Below are 23,697 nucleotides of genomic sequence, written 5' to 3'. Positions count from 1 at the left end.
CAACTGGAATTATAAAACGTTTCTTAATAGTGGGGTGTGAATTCTACCGCCGTAAGAAATCCTAAAAAATAAATAACTGAGTCCACTTTGTGATCCACTGCTCTAAGAATTGCTCAACGCCAGTTATGTGGGGAAACCACAGACTTGGCAACACTGCCCAGGACCCACCCGTGGCGTTTTTCCTTCTTTTTTTTAAACCCTACCCGTTTTTGAACATATACTCTTCACGAACTACGATTGGTCCGTATTTCATCTCACGCGCTCTCTGGAATGCTTCTCAATGTGATAACCAATCCGAGCGCAGGAGGCGGGATTTGTCAGAATACGGGTTGGAAAACGAAGGCAAGCGAACATTAGAAAGCTATAAGCGCTTCCGGCTTGGAGGCTTTGTGAGCGCGGCGTGTTTAGACTGCGGCGCTGCGCAGCTTCATTCTTATTCACACTGTTGCATGCGTTCTTCTCGGCTCAACAGGCCTCCGCATACAGTGTCTGTAAGTACGTTTAAATAAACCTCTGTGTATAGAATCGACGCGTTTGATTCAGCAGTAGATAAAGGAGTAACGAAGCAGCGTACAGCGGCGTCGTGTGAAGTCGAACTTCAGCTTTGTAACCGAAGACGGTTAGCGGCGAAGCTAACAGGATTTACCGCGTCTCGCCTGGGCTTCTTTCTGTAACAGCGCGGTGTGTGTTTGAGGGAATAAATAATTATTCGAGGCGTTCAGCTGGCCGAGTTAAACCTGTCGGTAAATTTGGAAGGAGTTGAGTTCCTCCTCCAGCAGCCCGCTTTAAGTAAGTTGGCCTAGTGCTCCTGGCGAGGCGCGAGCTCCCTCCACATGGTCTCCTCTGGACTGCGAGGCCGCTGTGCTGGAGCTAACATGCTAACTAGCGCTGCTACACTTACAGACAGTGGTTAATATCGTGTAATAACAAGCTGAATTGACAGAAACGTGCCGCTCTATTCAGCCAGCCGGCTAACTAACAAGAAACTCTTCTGACCTCAGCTCTGCTAGCTAGTTAAATGCAGTAGCTAGTTAGCCTAGCTAGCTCTCCTCCTAAGAGTTCAGTATTCAGGACTTGAAAGCAGCCTGATATGTCAGCTTTTCAGATCACTTCAGTAAGCTAGTGGTCAGTAATTAGCCGCTAGCTGTGTGCTTCTGAGATCATAGTCCTCTAACACTAGGCTTGGTGTTGAGTAAGGAAATGAAATGAGGCTAAAGCTAACAGCCGGTATCCGTTAAACAGGCGGAATCACGCTGCTGTTATGCGGGGATTAAAGTCAGTCTGGCACACTGAGTTTATCCCCAAATCCTCCAGCGGTGAATAAATCAGGAGCAGCCGCATGTGCACTGACCACATCCATCCTTAAAGAGCCGTGTGTGTGTTTATATTCAGCCTCGTTTACCGCCCGTCTCGAGGCCTTTATCGTAATTAACATCGACCACGTTAGTAAATTGTTAATGTACGTTGAAATCACGGTTCATCCGCTCAGGTCTGCTGTGAGATCGCCTTTAAACTGTCGTCGTTATAATTTTTAAGTCGTGTAGATTTGAGCTGTTCCTTTAGGTCACAGTTGCTGATGGTTTTTGCACGGTTCAGTGTTTTCCTGCTCTTACACGGACACTTCAGCCTGGAGTATGGACTGGCCATTACTGAGTAGCTGAATCACCAAGCAGTGGCTCAGGTTAAGGGTTTAGGCCTGTGTTCAGAAGGTTTTTAGTTCAGATCTTGGATCAGTGATGCAGACTTTTAATCCTCAACCCACTGGTGTCACTTTGAATAAACCAAATGAGAGGAAAATGTAATGTAAAACGAACTGGGTGTGTTGGGATGAGGGAATGAGGGATGAGGGAATGGCCTCAGATGTATAGGATAGGCTTCAGATAACTCCAGAGTTGGGAAACTGTTTAAGAAGGTCTGGGTTACTGATCAGAAGGTCGTGGGTTCAAGCCACAGCACTGCCAATTTGCCACTGTTGGGCCCTTGAACAAGGCCCTTAACCCTCTCTGCTCCAGGGGTGTTGTATCGGGGTGGCTCTGGCTAATCGTAGGGTTGGTGGTTCGATTCAGCCAAGTGTCCTTGGGCAAGACACTGGCCCCCAAGTTGCTCCCTATGGCAAGTTAGCGCCTTGCATGGCAGCTCTGCTACCATTGGTGTAAGAATGAGTGACTGAGACACAGTGTAAAGCGCTATATAAGTGCAGACCATTCACCATCATGGCTGACCCTGCATTCTGACCCCAACCTCCTAACATGCTGGGGTATGCAAAGAAAAGAATTTCACTTTGCATATGTATATTTGATTAATAAAGACTTAATCTTTTTTTGACTTTCCTCATTTAGGGTCATGAACTTGTATGCAAATGTTTCTTCTTACGGCTTGTCTCGGACAAGCCATAATAAAGGTTTACTGTTGAAGTTGTGCTTTGCTCTTTTTGTGTGTGTTTAAACTGAGTCATTTTGACCCATAGCATAATGGATGTAACATTTTATAAAAAAAAATTCTGCAACATAATAGGAGGGTTAAAGGTCTGTCTGTCTGGCGGTGTGTGTGTTTGTGTAGGATGGAGTGGCAGCCAGATGAACAAGGACTCCAGCAGGTCCTTCAGCTCCTGAAAGATTCCCAGTCCCCGAACACGGCCACACAGAGAGCTGTGCAGCAAGTATCCTACTCATTGAAAAGCCTTTTCTTGTCTGTAGCTTGAAGTTGTTAAATGCTCAAGTGGCTCTGTCCCACACACAGCGTAAATAAGGTCCAGCGTTGGTTAATATGCAGCCCAGGACAAGCAGATGTCATGTCTGGGCTGTTAACGTGCAGGCGTAGTTTCCTGATTTGACAACTAGGTCCAAGATGTAGAGAAAAAGAGCAAATTCTACTACCAACTGACTTCTACAAAAACAAAAGGTTCATTCTGGGTGTGACAAACATAATGCAGTTCACAGTGATGCACCTCGATGCTGTAATCTACACTTTCTGAATCCCACAGCTTGCAGCACTACACACATCAGCTGAGGTGCTTTTGCTCAGAGCAGTTTTTACTAGGTTGATTAGTATTCCTGTTGATGATTTAAAAATATATAATTCTCCTGCTACCACAACCCAGTCTCCTCAAAGTTAAACATACTGAGAGAAAATAGACCCTAGCTAGACTTGATTTATTTTATTTTTATGTGTGGGGAGAGAACACCACCAGTCACAGCCAAAACACATGCCAACAAACTGCTGACTTTTTTTTCATAGAGGTCACAAACATGATCTGCTACATCGTATATCAAAGCCCTTGGTGGAAAAGGCTTAATCAAACTGTGTCTGGTAGCGTGCACAGTGTTCATATGGTCAGAAATCTTCGTCATTGCCCCATATTATACACTGGCTCTTTCCACTGGGCATTACCAGGAAAGAGTTGCTGTTACACTTTCTCAGAAGAAAACCCCCCCCCCAAAGCAATAGATAAGACAATAAGGAAGTGGGATTGTTTTGACCAGGTTTGCACCTCGACTGAAATCAATTCTCTGTGGCAATATGCAAATCGACTCAAGACCACAAACTTCTGTGATGTTCCTTTTTCCTGGTTCATGACGGACATAAAAAAATCTCGATTTTGCATCCTGCCAGCTTCGACAATCATAGACCGTTGTGGAATAATGTATTCAGAGGGGTTTTCAGATGTGGTTTAGGGACACTCATGCTTTTTATACTAAAATGCTGAAGTGGTTTAAGGGATTGGATTTAAATCTGTTTATGTAAATGCATCTTGATTACCTTTACACCTATGGTTTTTATCCAGATTTAGTCCTGATATTCAATTTGCATGTTACAACCAGGTGTAAATTTTGTAGTCTTGGTATGACACACTTTCTCCAAGTTATTTATTATTATGATTATTTAGCATCATCTCCGTTCCTTATTAATGTGTTATTTTGTCCTGGTGCGGTCAGGGGAGTGAGTGTACATCCTGTTTCAAATGTTTACTCTGTGAATTATGGCTTTTAACAATCGGTTACGGTGGTGCACTGGTTAATGAGTAGATGTACTGTGCTTGGCCCGTGATCGATTCTCTACACTGCCTTTCCTTGACCATGTCTTCAGAAACTAGAGCAGCTGAACCAGTTCCCCGACTTCAACAACTATCTCATCTTCGTCTTGACACGACTGAAATCTGAGGGTAAGTTATGATCTGATGTGATCTGATTCCTTCTTCTGTTTTCAGTCTCCTTTTTCACCACTTTTTTTTCTTTCCTTTTTCTTTCCCCCTCTGTACCTCAAGCATTCTCCTGGTTACTCCTGTTTGTCCCCCTGATGTGTTCCGGCTTCCTAGTTAGGTCCTCCTTATGGTTTACCAGTGCATTCTTTACCCCTCACAGATGAGCCGACACGTTCGCTCAGCGGTCTGATTCTGAAGAACAACGTAAAGGCTCACTACCAGAACTTCCCTCCAGCAGTGGCAGAATTCATCAAGCAGGAATGTCTGGGCAACATTGGGGACCCATCTCCTCTCATTCGTGCTACGATTGGTATGTCTTCTGTGCTAGAAAATGAAGCTCGGTGTTTTGTCATTGTTCAGTCTACTGGAGTCCCCACCTCAAACTTCCTTTGTGTTACTAATGTGTTTTCTCCATATTTGAACCATCTACTAAATAAGGCCTTGATATAGATTTGGTATTGAATTGCTTCCCTCCGCTAAAGGGATACATAATATGCTACTTAATAATTTATTTGGCCAAAAAAGGGTAATAAAAAGGACTCTTATTAACTCTTAGTAACCCATGCTCATAACATGGTGCCATGCTGAAAATGGTGTCTCCCACGCAGGTATCCTGATCACAACCATCGCCTCTAAAGGGGAGCTGCAGACGTGGCCCGAGCTTCTGCCTCAGCTCTGCAACCTGCTCAACTCGGAAGATTACAACACCTGCGAGGTCTGTGCTCATGTTTTCTTACTACGAATCCATCATCATATCTCTCGTTTCTCGTACAGATAATGCTTCATTTTGTGTACAATTTGAGAGGTATAAAAGCTTTCTGTAATGCTCACCACATGCCGCTGACTGAGCTTTAGCCTGTGTCATGTGTTTAACCGTAATGGTATTTATAATACCTGAAATGGATGCATTCCATGTTTGTAATGCCTGTATCTCAGGCTGCCAGCAGCTAATCAGAGCAAGCCCTGGGGCAGGAAACAATTGATTGGGGCATTACCATTCTTGGAAACAGAGAAAGGGTGGGATCTAAATCCCATCAGTTAAATAGAGCAAGTCTGCATGCACACTCCTTTGTATTAAAGCCATGGTAGCTTGTTTACTGGCATTAAGTAATGGGTTGCCATACATTACATAGTATGTTTTATGGTGGTGAATGTTCAGTAGATTATCTTTGTGCACAACTAATCATGTATAACAATCTTGATACCACTATTGACCACAGGTAGTGTATTATTTTGGAGCATTTAGTGTTCGCACCCAGTGATGTTCCGTGTAATCCAACATACAAAAAAAAAAATTGGTGGGCAAATTGAGTGTCTTCACTTTTATCAAACGTTTTATTCTAAAAGGTTGCCTCTGTTTTATATTTTATCCTGTGTGTTCAGGGATCATTTGGTGCCCTACAGAAGATATGCGAAGACTCCTCTGAGCTGCTGGACAGTGATGCATTGAACCGGCCTCTAAACATCATGATCCCTAAATTCTTGCAGTTCTTCAAGCACTGTAGTCCCAAGATTAGGTAAATCACAGGAGATTAACCAGGTTGTTTCATCATATCCTGCTGGAGCTGTGGACTAACTATAGCACAGAGAAATATTTTGTAACATAACTTTCTGTTTATACAGATCTCATGCTATTGCTTGTGTGAACCAGTTCATCATTGGTCGAGCTCAAGCTCTGATGGACAATATTGATACCTTTATTGAGGTAACTCATGATACGTATGTACTACAGTGGTTTGCGAATGGTTGTTTGACCCACTGCTGTTTTTCAAGTCTGACTTGTCTTTGTGTTGTGACAGAGTCTGTTTGCGCTGGCTGCAGACGAAGACTCCGAGGTGAGAAAGAACGTTTGCCGAGCACTGGTCATGCTGCTTGAGGTCCGAATCGACCGCCTTATCCCACACATGCACAGCATTGTTCAAGTAAGTCTCATCTACCCAATCAAATATACACACCCAGAAACCCTCACTGGAATGACCAATCAGCATCTTTTCTTGCATTTTTAGTACATGCTACAGCGCACACAAGACCCAGATGAGAACGTGGCTCTGGAGGCTTGTGAGTTTTGGCTCACTCTGGCTGAGCAGCCCATCTGTAAAGAAGTTCTGTCTGGACATCTGGTTCAGTGAGTCAACAGTGGGAAATATAATAGGCCCAAAATGTCTATATTTAGAAATTAGCCAACCTGGCATTCAAGCCATATCCATATCTGATTGTCTAGTTTTTCTCTTGCGGCCATGCAGCCTCTTGTGGCGAAGTGCTGTCGACACTTCTGCTAGAAAATTGTGTCCAGTCAGAGGTACCAACATCTACAGTTTGGCTGTAACATTTACACTTTTTGACCTCTTGCTACAGTTATAGTGGACACACCAGAAAGCTATGCTTTTCTGCTTGTTCAGCTAAACCAGCAGTCTGACCAAACAACATAAATAAAATTCACCCAGTAGGAAATTTGGCCAACCATTTAAGGAAAAAAAATAGAACTAGGTTTTTTGGGCAATTCTGTTTTTCTCTTTGCCTGCTAGGATGTTCTTGTTAGCAATGTTGGCACCTGTCGAGGAGGTTTCAGTAAGAAAATGAGTGAGGCAGATTATCCCCAATTTGCAAGTGGACACGGTATGATTGGCACCATAAGTTAGACTAATCGTAAAAAGATTGTAAAATTGCAGAACACTTATTTATTTAGAGGGCAAAAACTCCTTATAAACACACGGCTCATTTGGCAAAAACATGGCTTCCTGTGTTTTTTTTAGTTTTTTTCTGTAAATCAGTACAGGAGGAAATTGTTTCTTTTCCAGTTTCTCTAATTTGAGACAACATACCAAACTGAGAACTAAAAGTTGTGTTGATGGACCATTAGGATAGCGTGTCTAAGAAATTTGCTTGCATTGGAAGTGGCTGAGAGTCATGCTAGGTGGAGACGGATGATGTGTAGATCACACGTTCATCCTGTCACCATGGAGATGATGACATCAGAGTCCTTGACTGTTCGTGATGCTGTACGTATTCATACTGTCTGATCCGCTGCAGCCCGGTGTCTCTCGGCCTTTGGCAACCTCCATGTGACACAAGTACTAGATCGCTTATTTTAACATTCCGTACAACATTTTCTTGTGGCTTTTACATGGAGATCTCATCATAGATCATAGTTATTAGGGTGTCTGTCGGTCCTTAAACAGTCTTAATGTCTTAAATTCCTTCATGTAAAAATAAGGCCTTAATAAGCATTAAGATGTCTTAAATTCATGTTTCAAAGGTCTTAAAAATGTAACTTGAACTGACACCGTAAAGAACCTGTGTGACTGTGTCGCACTCGGTGTGTGCGGCTCATTAGTGTTTTGGAGCAGCTCGGGTCACAGTAACTGCCGCACAACACCAACTTCATCTCTGTCTGTGCTGAGTTTGAGTCGCTTATAACCTGATGTCATGCACCAGATTCACTGGTTTTATGTTGGCGTAATCTGATGTTTTTGTGGGCAGAGGTTTACAGCATTTCACCTAATCGATAATGAGAAGTGAATTTAAAAAAAGAACTTGCCAACTCAACGGAGGTCATCCTGTGGTTTTCCACCAAAATAACAGCCATAAGGTCTAACATATAATAGTGAATTAAGTCAGAAATATTACTATTTGTAGCCCAAATAAAAATGTTATTCCGTGCAATAGTAATATTACAAAACAGCAAAGGTTTTGTAATAGACACATTTTCTTCTTTACAAAAATGTATGTACATTTGTAACACTACTTGTTACACTAAACTGGCATTAAATTACAAACAAAACTAGTAAATGCTGCTGCGAGGGGGTTATTAATAAAGCTGCTGAGGGACTGATTGTAAATTTGACATTTTTTTCCTTCTGACTGCCCCTGAATCCATCTGCCTCTAATCTTTCCTTTCTTGGAAAGTCATGGAAAGGAAATACAAGATTTCTGTTTCTTTCACTGTTGGAGCAAATGGTAACGCAAAAAGGATATTTACTCCGATCTCCCATCTACCTCTATAGAAGTTTACCCTGCTATAGTTAACGTAAACCCAGAAAGGGACGTATATGCATGAACACAATCCATTATAGCTGACGCATCGTGTAGCGTGATTGAAGTGATGTGCAGGTCTTGATTATGGTATTAAAAAGTATTTCATTTGAAGTGCTGATACCTGTAGATACCCTGGTTATTAATACAAAATAGGTGCATTGTCCTTGCCAAAAATCATTTAAATTTATCTTGCATAAATTTACAAAGCATCTTTACAGAAATGCAAATATTGACTTTGTATGGTAACGAGCCAGCCATGGGCAACAGTGGCAGGGAAAGCTCCCAGAGATGAGGAAGAAACCTTGAGAGGAACCAGACTCAGAAGGGAACCCCTGCTTGTTTGGGTGGCACCAGATTGTGTGATTGAGTCCTTACTCTTCCACACCATGTATGTTTTAAAATGAAAACATACCGACTGCTTAACAAATGATCTCTGGAACTGTTGATTGGTCATTTATTTGTAAACTTGGCTAGGCACTGTGGTAAAACTGGACATCAAATCAGGGGTTAGATGGAGTATGAATGAAGGTTTTTTGAACCCATGTGCTGCTGCTGGCTCAACACTTAAATCTGTCTCCTTTTAGACTGATTCCTATCCTGGTAAATGGAATGAAGTACTCTGAAATCGACATAATCTTGCTGAAGGTGAGCACACATTTGCTTTTATCTGCTGAAGGCTTTTGTCCAGTTTATGGCCTGTCAATGGGAATGACGATATCTTCAGTGTTGAGACTCTATGATGTTTCATGTATTCATACTGTCTGACCCAGAGGCCTCATATCTGCAGTTCGTTGTTTAATATCTGTATTTGTGGTAAAGGAACCGTTTCTGTGCTGCACCATTTTAAGCAGACCATTAAGTATTACAGCTAATGTGATCTTACTGTGTGGGTGGAAAGTGTGATTTCTCTTAACTCGTTTATCATGCATTGCAGGCAGCTTTGTTGGGAAATGGACATGCAGTTAAAATTAGAACTTGCTTTTTATTTACACATTTGAAATAAATCCTTTCAGTCCTGTTATAGATGCATTCCCATGCTGATGTTTGTGTCAGACTGATCAGAAAGTAGTAAGATCAGCAGTAGCTTGGTTATTTGAGGAAAGTGTTTTGTCCACTGCAAAGCGTGCTAGTCATAATGTACTTTTTTGTCGACCTTGTAGGGTGACGTGGAGGAGGATGAAGCTGTTCCGGACAGCGAGCAAGACATTAAGCCACGTTTCCACAAGTCTCGCACAGTCACGCTGCAGCACGAGGGAGGCGAGGGAGAGGAGGGGGAGGACATTGATGAAGATGATGACGATGACGACGATACTCTGTCTGACTGGAATCTGCGTAAGTGCTTGCATATGTTCATACACTTCTCGGGTTACATTTTGTTACTTGTACTGCCTTGCATTTTTCCCTGAAAGATTAAAGTGCATCCATTTTCAATTAATAGATGGTTACACACTGATAATAAGTGTGTTGTGATAGAAAAGGCCATTATGACAAAATGTAGATGAGATGGTGAGGGTCTGGTTTGTTTCAGTGGAGGTGATGACAAGCTATAGAATGACTGTCCGTGATGTTCGAGTATTCATACTGTCTGATCCACTGAGGCCAATCCATGCGCTCTATACTTGTAATGGCTAAAGCTGAAATAACGTATAAGACACCATATACACGTAGATCACTCACCAGATTGATGCATAACATACCGTTTACAACGTTCTTTGTAGAGAGCTTTCGTTTGCACAAATTCAAAACTGTTGACATAAAATGTAAAAACCGTTTGATAGAAGGACCTAGGAAAAGAGCATCTTCCTTCAATTTTTAGGTAAATGCTCAGCTGCAGCACTGGATGTGTTGGCGAACGTGTTCCGGGACGAACTGCTACCCCACCTGCTCCCACTGCTGAAAGACTTGCTGTTTCACCCAGACTGGGTCGTCAAGGAGTCTGGCATCCTGGTCCTAGGGGCCATTGCTGAAGGTATTTGAATTCTGCTATTAATAGTCATTTAATGTGCAGAATTTATTTTTAATTTTTTTTCTTCATTGTCATTTCCATTCTTATCTTCAAACTGTAGCACATGTATGTTTTATGACTGAAGTAGAGTTGCTCACACACTGTTCGATGTGTTGTGTGCTCCCCTGTGTAGGATGTGTCCAGGGAATGGTTCCCTACCTGCCAGAGTTGATTCCTCACCTAATTCAGTGTCTGTGTGACAAGAAAGCTTTGGTGCGCTCCATCGCCTGCTGGACGCTGAGCCGCTACGCTCACTGGGTAGTGAGCCAGCCGCCTGATGCCTATCTCAAACCATTAATGACAGAGCTGCTCAAACGCATTCTTGATGGCAATAAGAGGGTGCAGGAGGCTGCCTGCAGGTATGTGTGTGCAAAATGGCAACAATAACTAACTATGTAGCCGACTTTCACTCGAACAAGGTTTTAGTTAGGAGAAATTCAGACCAAGGCTTGATGTAACTTTTCCTACCATACACAGTGACCTTTGGTTCTGATTAAATTGATTTTAATCTATAATTACCATAGAAACGTTTTCTTTGTAAATGGTAAAAATACATGGTTTTGTTTAATACAATATACTAGGGCTGTGGCTAACGATTATTTTCATAATCGATTAATCAGATTTGGGGGGGGCAGACTTTCAAAACCTTTTCTATTTTTAGTTTATTTGGAATAAAGTCCACAAACTGAGCGTTAAAATAAAACACATATGAAACTTTACATTAACACAACTGTTTGTCCATTTATGTGTCTATGTGCATGTGCGCACGAGTGAGGCGAGCTGACTAATATGAATAGGGAACCGGCACCATTCAAGCAATTGCTGCCCCTGAATTGCTACTAATTTGAAAGTGATATGCACATGGGTATTCATAAGCGATTTTAAATGCGCCCCCACCCCCTTTTGATTTTAATGAATTGTTAGATTTCCATGTATCTCAAGAATCTCAGATTATGCCTTTCAGATCTTCTGTCATGCCTTCCCGCCTGTTCTACAATTACTTCTATTAACTTTTAGTTCTGTGCTTAGAAAGTGTGGTTCTCCTCAGAGTGTTTCAGATTGATCTGGGGAGCCTAAATGAACACACACTAACACATGCATGCTCAAATAGACATCTGAGTTTATTCATGCAAACCAGGAGTATTTATGCACGTTGATGATAAGCAGTGCGTGGACGGTTTCTACTCGTGCAGGGGCCAGACAGATAGACACAGCACACTATGAAAATAAGTCTTTTCAAGAGAGAGAAAATACATGTGCAAGCTATAAGAAAGGATGGCAGTTGATCAGCTTATTTAAAGAGGTAATTAAATTTATACGTTCATCATAGGTATTTGATAGCACAGAGATACACGATCAGAAACTATAACCCAGTAGTCCCCGTATCCAAGGTATCTTAACAGTTCATAATGAGTACATGATATAAGAATTTCCCTTCATTAATGAATTTTTATTATTTTTAGAGTTTTGAGTATGTGAGCCTGCTAAATTGTATGTTGTACTTTGATAAAGACTTTTTAAATAAGTTGTCGATTCATGGTTGTTGACACAGAAATCACCTCAGTGTGTACCATAACAGCTACTTTATTATTGCCTGACCCAGCTGGTCACGTTCAAGAAATGTCCAGCGCTTTTTAAATTTGATAAGCTATTTGACCCTTGATTGATCCAACTGCAGGATGTGAACCAAATATGCTGTGCATTTCAGGCAGTTTTGTTCAAGTATGATATTCCGGTTTCGTGCACAGAACAAAAATAATTTGATGTTTTGAACTAGTTATTTATGACATAAATTCAGTCTCTGTATTCAATGTGTGTGTTTGAATTTCTTTGTGATTTCAGCATGCACTGTCCAGACGTTTACTTTATCCTGTCCTCATGTATCTGACTAATGAATGAAAGGGTTATATGAGTGTGTTCAGCCCTGTCTTCTATTACGTATGCCCCTCAGCTATACTTTTTTTGATGTGTTAAATTCTGTTGTGAACTCAAACCAGTTTTGCTCTTGGTCAAGTTTAACAAATGAAGGAAATTGCTATTTATATATAAACCGATATTGGCATGACTCAACAGTGCCCACAATGGATTTATTAATTATAAATATTTTGGTGGGTTCAATTTACTAGGTAATTATTGAGTTGTTATTCAGATTGATTGATTTTATTTTTTTTTTTTTACAAAAAGCCAGAGACAAATCTATATCCCACAAACCCAGCTTCACTATCATGTTTTTTTCCCCCCTCCTCTCTGCAGTGCGTTTGCGACTCTTGAGGAGGAGGCTTGCACAGAGCTTGTTCCTTATCTCGGCTTTATTCTGGACACACTGGTCTTTGCTTTTGGGAAATACCAGCACAAAAACCTGCTCATCTTGTATGATGCCATTGGGACACTAGCTGACTCTGTGGGCCATCATCTCAACCAGCCTGTGAGTTTTCAGCACTGACTCTGATTAAAAATACCCAAACAAACTGTTGTTCTTGGGCTACATATTTGTATATCTGAATTCCTAATCATTTATGCTTACCATTTGCTTAGTATTGCTATGTTTACTCCACGTTCTAACAGGAATATATCCAGAAGCTGATGCCCCCTCTCATCCAGAAATGGAATGAGCTGAAAGATGAAGATAAGGATCTGTTCCCTTTGTTAGAGGTGAGCATGTCATCATTATATGATGAATTAAATGCTGCATGAAACAGTGCCATGTATTGCCCAGTGGGAATATTTTTGTTGAGATTCTCTCTCGTTCTCTAGTGTCTCTCATCAGTGGCCACGGCTCTGCAGAGTGGTTTCCTGCCCTACTGTGAACCAGTGTATCAGCGCTGTGTTACTCTGGTGCAGAAGACCCTCGCTCAGGCAATGGTGAAGGCATATACACTGCTAAAACTCACATGCATGCTGCCTAATTTATGTTTTTATATACAGTACCTCACAAAAGTGAGTACACCCCTCTCATTTTTGTAAATATTTGATTATATCTTTTCATGTGACAACACTGAAGAAATGACACTTTGCTACAATGTAAAGTAGTGAGTGTACAGCTTGTGTAACAGTGTAAATTTGCTGTCCCCTCAAAATAACTCAACACACAGCCATTAATGTCTAAACCTCTGGCAACAAAAGTGAATACACCCCTAAGTGAAAATGTCCAAATTGGGCCCAAAGTGTCAATATTTTGTGTGGCCACCATTATTTTCCAGCACTACCTTAACCCTCTTGGGCATGGAGTTCACCAGAGCTTCACAGGTTGCCACTGGAGTCCTCTTCCACTCCTCCATGACTACATCACAGAGCTGGTGGATGTTGGAGACCTTGTGCACCTCCACCTTCTGTTTGAGGATGCCCCACAGATGCTCAATAGGGTTTAGGTCTGGAGACATTCTTGGCCAGTCCATCACCTTCACCCTCAGCTTCTTTAGCAAGGCAGTGGTCGTCTTGGAGGTGTGTTTGGGGTCGTTATCATGCTGGAATACTGCCCTGTGGCTCAGTCTCTGAAGGGAGGGGATCGTGGTCTGCTTCAGTATGTCACAGTACATGTTGGCATTCATGGTTCCCTCAGTGAACTGTAGCTCCCCAGTGCCAGCAGCACTCATGCAGCCCCAGACCATGACACTCTCAGCACCATGCTTGACTGTAGGCAAGACACACTTGTCTTTGTACTCCTCACCTGGTTGACACCATCTGAACCAATACTGTGCTGCAGCTCAGTGTCATTTGCCATTTACACCTGAGACCTTGTAACACTAACAAGTCACATGACACCGGGGAGGGAAAATGGCTAATTGGGCCCAATTTGGACATTTTCACTTAGGGGTGTGCTCACTTTTGTTGCCAGCGGTTTAGACATTAATGGCTGTGTGTTGAGTTATTTTGAGGTGACAGCAAATTTACACTGTTACACAAGCTGTACACTCACTACTTTACATTGTAGCAAAGTGCCATTTCTTCAGTGTTGTCACATAAAAAGATATAATCAAATATTTACAAAAATGTGAAGGGTGTACTCACTTTTGTGAGATACTGTATATTGACCAGTCAAGGTTATTCTGTGTCATTAATTCTGTGGTTACAAAGTTCCTAGTGTGTTCCATCTTTTTGTTTCCATTTAATTTCACTGCTACTGTAGCAACTAGAAATACTGGTACATGGATAATGTTATTATTGCTGGTCATAGAAAATGGGAACTATTAATGTGATAAATTGCACTGCAGCACACTTGTCAGATATCACGGGTATTGGTAAAACTGTAAGTTCAATTTATATATTACATTTCTCAAACCCAATTTTGCTATACAGAAGAACCAAATAGTGTTGCAAAGGAAACAGGATAGTCATGTTTACAATGAACTGCTAGCAGAACATAGGGAAATTCCTGGTTTAAATGGAGGGTCGGGAATTGACCAACTCCGTTAAAAGTAACTGGATGGATGTTAAAATATTTCTGTATCACATGTTAATGTACAGTGTTCAATAATTTTTTTATTTTTTTATTTTTTTTTTAAAGGTAATATATAAACTACAAAGTAATGTAAAAAAATAAGTACATCTGGAAATGTTTGGCTTTTTTTTTTTTCAACACAAACATTTAATTCTCTTTGAAACATTGCCTATTAATAAAGGCGATATACTCTACAAATGACGCACAAAACTGACATTTCGTAAATGACATTTTTCGCAATTTAAATGAACAAATTAGATCAGTCACTTGGAAAAAGGAAGTACACCCCTACATTTCACACCTTCAAATACATAAAATTAGAATCAGGTGACTGTGTGCCAGTGATTAGAACCTGTTTAGGGAGCCTTATTTATACCCTTCTCATATCTAGTATCAGGCGTTCCCTTTGTTATTGAGGTGTGTGGAGTCATTGTGCCAAGATCTATAGAGTTCTGTAAGGACTTCAGAAAAAAGGTTGTGGATGCCTGAGTCTGGTAAGGGATTTAATAAGATCTCCAAATTATTTGAAATACATTATTCCACTGTAAGGAAAATAATCTACAAGTGGCGCAGATTTGAAACGACTGCCAATTGGCCCAGGACTGGCCGTCCCAGCAAATTCAGACCAAGAGCAGACCATCTGATGAAAAAAGACCTCTCCAGGAACCTCACAATTGAATTACAGCATCTGCTAGTAAGTTTTGCAGCTGTTGGTGTCAAAGTACATGTGTCTGCAATCAAAGGGATTGCACAAATTGAACCTGCATGGGAGGTGTGCCATTTGCAAGACTATAGTTTGCCAATGAGCATATAGGACCAGGCCTTTTGCAATAATGTGCTCTGGACGAATGAATCAAAGATGGAGTTGTTTGGCCTCAGTAACAGCAGACCTGTTTGGTGCAGACCAAAGACAACTTTTCAGGAGAAGCACCTCATACCAACTTTGAAGCATGGTGGTGGAAATGTTATGGTTTGGGGTTGCTTTGCTGCCTCAGGGACTGTACAGCTTGCATTCGTTGATTCAACTATGAATTCTGCATCATATCAAATAGTGCTTGAAGATAATGTGAGGCCATCTGTGTGAAAGTGGACCTTTCAACAGGACAATGATCCTAAGCACACTAGCAAATCCACCAAGGAATGGATCATGAAGAAATGGATGGTTATAGAATGGCCTAGTTAATGCCTGGATTTGAATCCCATTGACATGTACATGCCAGAAAACCCTCGGACAAATTGCAGTTGAAACAACATTGCATGGAAGAGTGGTCAAAAATTCCAACAAGCCTGGTGGACAATTATGCAAAACGCCTACAAGAAGTTATTTCTACTAAAGGGGGCAATACTAGCTTCTGAGGCCAAGGGTGTACTTTTTCCACTGAAGAATATCACCTCTATTAATATTTCTGTTGATTAAATGATGGATATATCTAGCCATCTTTCTATCGACTTTATTAATGGGCACTGATTCAAAGTTGATCAAATGTTAGCATGTCCAAATATGTCAAAATCCAGCAGCTTCTATAGGGTGTACATATTTTTCACATGACTGTATATTACTTAATGTATCAAAATATCAAGCATTATGATGCCATTTTTGACAGTTGCTTACCACTGTTTGCTTTTGTGACCTTAACAAGTAAAACAGATGTGTTTTCTTGCTGCACTTCCTGATCTGTCGCTTGTCCTTATAGATGTATAACCAGCACCCAGAGCAGTACGAGGCTCCTGATAAGGACTTCATGATCGTTGCTCTGGATCTCCTGAGCGGCCTGGCCGAGGGCCTTGGAGGCCATGTTGAGAGACTGGTGGCTCGCAGCAACATCATGACCCTCCTCTTCCAGTGCATGCAGGTACACAAGTGGCAAAACCTTGTGCATGGAACACAAATATATATCGGAGTTTCCGTTAGCCGGTAAATACCGGTTTTTGAGTGATACAAATTCTAAATGTTAAAATTAATAGCTGACACAATGTCCAGTAAAAATATTAATATTAATAGGCATACGTTAGACAAAGTACATTTTCAATTGTACACCAAGATAAGGTCTGTGTCTGAGCAAAAAAAATCACCTGCTGATTCGGCCCGTTTCCTCTCCATCCACAGCTGATGCTCGGCCATGCCCTCGCTGCCACAATTGCATATACTATGCATTGTCCAAAACATTACAGTGCAGAATAAACACAGATTTTTTCCAGTCTGTCCTGTAAACATTATCATTCCTGGACATGTTGGCCGGCACCAAAAATTTTCGCGGAAACTGATGTACATGTTCCTTAGGCTAAAACCTTTTTCTATGTAGGACACTATGCCGGAGGTGAGGCAGAGCTCATTTGCTCTCTTGGGAGACCTGACCAAGGCCTGCTTCCTTCATGTTAAACCCTGCATCTGTGAGTCCTGCTCTGGAAATTGCTGTCCTAATGTTAGAACTCACCCCTGTGCAGAGTGTAATAGGTATTCAGTGAACATGATCTACTAATTGTCTGTGTGTGTGTGTGTGCTCGGCAGCTGAGTTCATGCCAATTCTGGGACTAAACCTGAACCCAGAGTTCATTTCAGTGTGTAATAATGCCACCTGGGCCATCGGGGAGATCTCCATACAGATGGGTGAGTTTGGTTGTCTGGTAAAAGAATACTCCCTCCATCCACCACATATCTGCAATATGTGTGGTTACCATGAAACAAAATGTAAATTTCCCTGAGACAAGAATGGAAATCCCATCTACTGCTAAACTTATATAATAACAATTTAAACCTAATTGTTAATTTAGTCTTGGGAGAAAACGGGTATGGGAGAAAGCTGTACTCTTTCCACACTGGAGTATTCTTGTAAAAATCAATTTTGTAATCATTTATGACCAGGCAGAAGCTTTATGCTAGATGACTTTTGTTGGTTAAACCACCACAAATGTTTCCCTCTGAAAATTAGTAAGTCTCTGTAGTAAGCACCAAATCTTTTCACACGCCTTTGACTAAATCTCATGAAGTCTCACTTTTTACAAAAGTAAGATTTTGGTTCTTTTCTCAGCAATTGCCAGTTCTTGTCTGTGGTAATCACACACATGTTCCATATGCAGTAGGTGGAGAATAAATTGAAAAAGCTGCCACTTCAATAGGAACACCAGTAGCCCTGCTTATTCATGTGATTCTCCGGTCAGCCAATCCTAATCGTATATTTTTCCTCCCCATTCTGATGTTTGATGTGAACATTACTTGAAGCTCCTGACTTGTATCTGTATGTTTTCATGCATTGGCACATGGCACTTCTGGCACATGATTGGTATGAAATGATTTTAATAGATGTGCATGTGTTCCTATTAATGTGGCCAGCGAGTATATTTCTTTTTAAAGGCTTAAAATAAATTTGTGGTTAGTTTTTGAGAAAGATGCTAAGACAGCTTGGGTTTGTGTGTACTCTTAGTCCTGTGTACTCTTGTTTTAGTCCTACTGCTGGGCATCGTGTGTGTTTGTGTGCATTCGTTTTTGCATGCTAGGCTGCAGGCAGGATAGTGACAGTGTTTGGTGTCTCTACAGGCTCAGGTGACAGGAAGCAGGAAGGTGATTGTACAGGTGAGATAGGAAGGAAGCTGATCGTTTTGTGAAAACGGACTGCTTTACTTTATCTGAAATGGTTTTCCACAGTGACTAGTGATACTCTACTGGTTGGATGTTCTCCTCTTGTCCCGGTTTATTGTTGCTCAGAGGTGTTTTTCTCTTGCGGTCTCAGGTGCAGAGATGGAGCCATATGTGGGGCTGGTGCTTAACAACCTGGTGGAGATTATAAATAGACCCAATACCCCCAAGACTCTGCTGGAAAACACAGGTGTGACAGTGTGACTTCAGGTTTCCTTCTGCAACACACTGACCTTTTATATTGAACTGTGAAAAAAGTGTGTTGTGAAATTTCACGTTACGCTTTTCTTTCTGTACTGAAATAGCCATTACGATTGGTCGGCTGGGATACGTTTGTCCTCAGGAGGTGGCACCTATGCTGCCTCAGTTCATACGACCTTGGTGAGTTTGAGTCCCTCTAAACAGACATTTGATTTGTTTTGATCCTGATTTAAAATGCAGTTTTTCACAGCTGAAGTTATTGAAGGTTTTGTGTTTTTCTCTAATTCAGGTGTCAGTCGCTCAGAAACATCAGGGATAATGAGGAGAAAGATTCCGCCTTCAGAGGCATCTGTTTAATGATTGGGGTAAATCCTGGAGGTGTGGTGCAGGTAATTGAGCAGTTCTTGCTTTCCATTCATTTTAAGCAAAAAAAACATTATATACATGTTCTTGCTTATGTTTCTGTCCTCAGTTATGCTGTATCTGTCTTCAATTCTTGGACCTCATAATAATTGACCTATTATTGTAATGTTTGCCTTGTCTGTGTGCCATAGACCATGCGAAACATTGCTCCACAATCGGCAATAACACTTCAGAAGCTTGCCTGTGCATCGTTGATGGCAAATGAATTAAGTCTTCTTACTTATTCTGTTTGGTAACCCACTGTATGTGTTTGACACAGGACTTCATTTTCTTCTGCGATGCTGTGGCATCTTGGGTGAACCCAAAAGAAGACCTGAGAGACATGTTTTACAAGGTAACCATAAAAAAAAAAGGCCTGTTTTTTAAAAAAAAATTCTCTGCTAAGGAAAGCGAAAGAGTCGCTGAATGTTAACATTAATGCGATCTGTTGCAGATCTTGCATGGCTTTAAGGACCAGGTTGGAGAGGAGAACTGGCAGCAGTTCTGTGAGCAGTTCCCCCCACAGCTGAAGGAGCGGCTGTCGGCCTGCTATGGCGTTTAGACGCCCCTCCTCACTGACACAGGACACGCCTGTTAGGTACAGAATTTCCATGTTCATATTTGCCTCAGGCTTTATTAAATGCCAGCATATATAGCAGCATTCAGTAATGCACAATCCTTGTTCTAGGAAGAGATGCTGCATTTAGGTGTCTAGACATGATATTTTTGTGGCCCTGAAGCCATTTGCACAGAGTTCAGTGTGTTGGGTTGAGTGAAGTCTGTTTTGTTCTGGACATTTGGAGCAAAGCAGGCATTCAAAGTGACTTGGTTATTTTCACTTTTGAGCAAGCAGTTTCGACTGGCAGGCTTCTCCCCAATTGTTGATCAATGACCTTAATTGTACATTAATGTAGCTGTTATTTCCTTTTTTTATTTACAAAACATATCCTGGATTAAGTGTCTGTGGTTGGAGTGAACACTCATGATCATTGCTTCTATTTTATTATAGGCCTTTTGATTTAATGTTATTCTAGAGTGGTGTAGGTCCTAGATATAAATTGCATATGGTTTTTTTTTTTCTTTTCTTTTTCTTCTCGTGCCTTAGTGGATTGGAGAATATCTTGAGCCAGTAATTGCATCATTTTTATATTTCCATCCTTTCTCCAGGTTGAATCTCCGGGAGGGTCACTGGGGGAACTCATCCATGTGTGTGTATTGCCCTGCTACTGGAGGGGGGAGGCTGGCGCGACGATCATCCCTGCACCCTGTGTCTGTGTGAGGGAGGGTGGGAAGGGTGGGAGGGGGTTAGGGGAGCCAACCTCTGCATCAAACGCTGCGGTTTAGCGTCCCGTGCTCAGAGTAGGAATTTTAAATAAAAATGGAAGCAAAAGGGGATCTAGGCTGGGATAGAGGGAGGGAGGGAACTCGTAGGCAGGGCTTGCCACCTGATAACTCCACTGCTCTCTTCTGCTGCGGGAGAGCACTATCGGGAGGGGGGAGGCTGGGTGGCACCAATGCACCCACCAATAGTACAGTCTAGTCTAAGCCCTGGCACCTCAGCTAGACGCCTATAGCACACAAGCGCATTCAGTAGACCGGCACACTCGTTAGACAAGCTTAAGGCGACCTGTTGCCCGGGTGGTATTTCTGTAATGCATACATAAGAAAACTACAATATCTTAAACGGTATTGGTTGACTACGTCAATACTAAAATGACTTTTAACCACAGGGATTGTTGGCTAGAGGTAAGGCACGAGATATTTATAACAATAGGGAGATAAGTACTAGCACCTTTTTAAAATATGTGATCATTACCAGTAAGTACAGTGCATATTGTCTCGCTTTCAGGCTGTTTTGCATATTTCCAGGCCGTTGTCGTTGTAACCACTTTGCAGCTGGCACTTAAGGTTCATTATTCTCCTCGGCAAAATGTTTCGTGTTGACCTTTAATTCTGCTGTAACCAGAACAACCTTCAGGAACTGTAATTCTAGTGCTCAATGTTTTTTTTTTTTTTTCTTCTTCTTTTCCTCTTTTGTTTTTTTTTTTTCTTCTTTTCCTTTCTTATGCTTGCTTAGATAAGGGAATGATAAAGGTTTGCATGACTCTGGACCCTTGGAGAAACCAGTACAATGTGCAGGTGACAGGTTATTGTTTATTTTAAGGTTTTCTTTTGTCTTTTTTTTTTTTTTTTTTTAAATTTCTTTTTAATTCGGAGCTTCTCACTATAGTGTTAGCAGGCATAACTTTTTGTGAGTTTTCTGTTAGGTCAGTGTGGATCGATGTTCCATCTTCTTTTTCAGCAGTAGTTTGTGAGCTTCGTTTTGCATCTAGAAGTACTCCATTAAGAAACCATACTCCAGCCTGACCTTCCTGTAAACTAAGAGAATGTGCCGCTAATGCTTTTAAAAGCACATGTGAATTATATGTTAAGGTGTTGGAACCTGTTAAGGGGTTTTAATGCACTTTCTCTTATAAGGAATTTCACACAGTGATGCAACAGGCTTGGTTAAAGGCGAGCTAGGCGTAACGACACAATTTCACAGCGTAAGAAACACGAGATGACGGCACACGGTGTTCTTCCACAAGCGTGTAAACCGTTTAACTGGTAGTCCCCTGTACTTGACGGCTTTTATGTAACCACAGTAGACAGGTTTGATTATTTGATAAAGCCATGTGTAGGCATGTTGATGTGGATGATGAATGCGTAGTCTAAATTAAGTGGCAAGTCTAAAATCTTTCAGTTCTGATTTGTTAGTTTTACCCTGTGCACTGTGACTCAGCTTGTAGTTAAATGTAAAAGCAAATGAGTGACTGACTTTACTGAAGAATAGGTTTTTTTTTTTTTTTTTGTGTAGCCATGTTTAGGCAGTATATACTGAATTTAGTTTTTTTTTTTTTTCTTTTAGCCATCATTATAAGACAAACACAGGTATGAGATGCATATAAAGGGTTACACTGTTTCCCAGACAAAGCCAATAGTCAACACTTGCAGTTTGTTCACCATGTCTTTGCTGTATTAAGCGGATTTGACCGAGGCCTTATAGGATGCACACACCTGATTTTCTCTGCACAACCCTACATATTTGGCTTTAATACCAAAAACGTACAAAAAGCAGAGGCTGTTTATATAGCCATAAAAGCAATAGCCATGTCTCGTCTAGACTGCAGACGCTTGTGTCTTCAAGGTCCTCCAGGTTTGCATTGTCTTATTCAAACTTGTAAAGTAAAACTGTAACATGCATGAAATGGAGACTCGGTGTGGTGCTTGTTTAATCTTTCTTCTGGATTTCACTCCCTGTGATGAGATCATTTGACCACCACTGAGCCAGTAATAGGTGATTTTTTTTTTTTTTTTTTTTTGAAGTACCTTTTTAAAATTTGCTTCTTCAATAATAGCATTGACAATCTAATTTCCATTATATACTTTTTTGCAAACTGCTCCTTCCTCAGGACTCCAGAAAGAAGTAAATGACAGCACGTTTTTGATAGGCATTCAGAGGTGGGGGGGAAATTACTCCAACTACTATAGGTTTGTGAAGAACATCCTAACGTCTGCAGGCCAGCCAAACTGATTGGAATCAAATAAATACTTCGCTGTGAGCTCCCTGTTACAAGAAATACTTTTTATTTTAAAAAAAGAGCAAAAAAAACTGTTTTTCTGCAATATAATTTGTCCACGTGCTTTTTTTTTTTTTTTTTTTTTTTTTTTTTTTTTGGGTTATATAATTTTCTTTTTCTTTATTTTATTTAGTTGTATTTTGTGTTTTATAAGCACAAAGGTTTATTTGGACTTTAAAAGTTATTTTTATTTTCTTTTTGTTTAAAGAATTTTGTTTGTTGTTTATCAACCAGTTCTGATGAGCATTATTATTATTTTTTTAATCAACCAATTCCAACAAGCAATTAAGATGGAAGCAGGGGAATGCATTTGAGCCTGTACTGTGTACTTTAGAAAACAAATCTGCTGAATGCTGTAGTGTTTTTATTATTATTATTATTATTATTATTATTATTATTATTATTATTATTATTATTATTATTATTATTCTCTTTTTTTTTTCTCCCCTCTTCCTCACTGTGGTGCAAACTCATTTATCTCTCATCACCTTTCTATTTTAATTCTGTGAAACGGGGAAATAAATTCTTTTCTACCCATGGGGAAACAAGTGTACCGTCTCATTTCAGTTAGTAAAACAAATGTTTAACATGTGCATGTTACAGTTAGACTGTTGTAATTTCTGATTAAGAAATGATTAATTTAGGATGTATGAAATGTTTCACTTTGAGAACGTAATCCAGTTGATGAAAGTGCATATGGACTTTTTTTTTTTTTTCCTGACGTCTAAAAGAAGTTTCCATTAAAGTCCTACAAAAGTCAACACAAACACCTTTTCTGTTTATTTTTTTTATATTCTGTGAAACTGGAACATCTCATTTTTACAATATCTTAAATTGCAAACAAAAATATATTATCTTGTTATTCAGTATGACCAAAAACTTGGACACAAGTTACTATTTATGTTCACACTGATTTGTCTATGGCAGCAGTTCCCCAGTCGAGTGCTGGAGGACCTGTGTCCGTCTCAGTTTGTTGGTTTACATGAAAGAGTGTCCCACAAAATGACAATTTTTTACAAATCTATATATATATTTAAAAAAAAACCCACCCTGTGACCAAGTTTAGATGTGTGTTTTTTTGTTTGTTTGTTTTTTTGTATTTAATAGGGGGCAATGAATGTTAATGACCAGTAATTTGCACACTGTAAAATTAATGACTCA

General features: G+C 40.6%; 1 protein-coding gene and 1 non-coding gene across 3 annotated transcripts; both read left to right on the top strand.

The window, feature by feature from the left end:
* Positions 1–348: 348 nt before the first annotated feature.
* Positions 349–23,557, top strand: tnpo2a (transportin 2a). Of its 2 annotated transcripts, XM_017459533.3 has the most exons (26): positions 349–491; positions 2,560–2,659; positions 4,087–4,162; positions 4,362–4,511; positions 4,810–4,916; positions 5,585–5,718; positions 5,825–5,906; positions 6,001–6,123; positions 6,208–6,326; positions 8,821–8,881; positions 9,397–9,568; positions 10,053–10,205; positions 10,375–10,600; positions 12,495–12,666; positions 12,807–12,893; positions 12,996–13,103; positions 16,374–16,532; positions 16,983–17,070; positions 17,189–17,287; positions 18,215–18,250; positions 18,408–18,503; positions 18,619–18,694; positions 18,804–18,903; positions 19,197–19,271; positions 19,371–19,514; positions 20,084–23,557. In XM_017459533.3, exons 2-25 carry the CDS (start codon positions 2,561–2,563, stop codon positions 19,476–19,478), a joined length of 2,706 nt encoding a protein of 901 aa, XP_017315022.1. In that variant the 5' UTR covers positions 349–491; position 2,560; the 3' UTR covers positions 19,479–19,514; positions 20,084–23,557. The 2 variants fall into 2 exon arrangements, with proteins under 2 accessions (XP_017315022.1, XP_017315030.1); XM_017459541.3 differs by lacking the exon at positions 18,215–18,250.
* Positions 8,939–9,006, top strand: LOC124626549 (small nucleolar RNA SNORD41). The gene has a single exon (XR_006981417.1). It is a non-coding gene; the product is annotated as a small nucleolar RNA SNORD41 (small nucleolar RNA).
* Positions 23,558–23,697: the final 140 nt, after the last annotated feature.

The sequence above is a fragment of the Ictalurus punctatus genome, chromosome 2 (assembly GCF_001660625.3).
Source record: "Ictalurus punctatus breed USDA103 chromosome 2, Coco_2.0, whole genome shotgun sequence".
NCBI lineage: Eukaryota > Metazoa > Chordata > Actinopteri > Siluriformes > Ictaluridae > Ictalurus > Ictalurus punctatus.
The sequence above is the reverse complement of the archived record's forward strand: the minus strand, read 5'-3'. Positions and strand labels throughout refer to the sequence as shown.

Bases quoted from the DNA above. Each gene is read 5' to 3' on its own strand.
- tnpo2a (XM_017459533.3), top strand. From the start codon at position 2,561: ATGGAGTGGCAGCCAGATGAACAAGGACTCCAGCAGGTCCTTCAGCTC. The intron at 2,660-4,086 runs GTATCCTACTCA...CCATGTCTTCAG, and splicing joins CACAGAGAGCTGTGCAGCAA to AAACTAGAGCAGCTGAACCA. The intron at 6,124-6,207 runs GTAAGTCTCATC...TTGCATTTTTAG, and splicing joins ACATGCACAGCATTGTTCAA to TACATGCTACAGCGCACACA.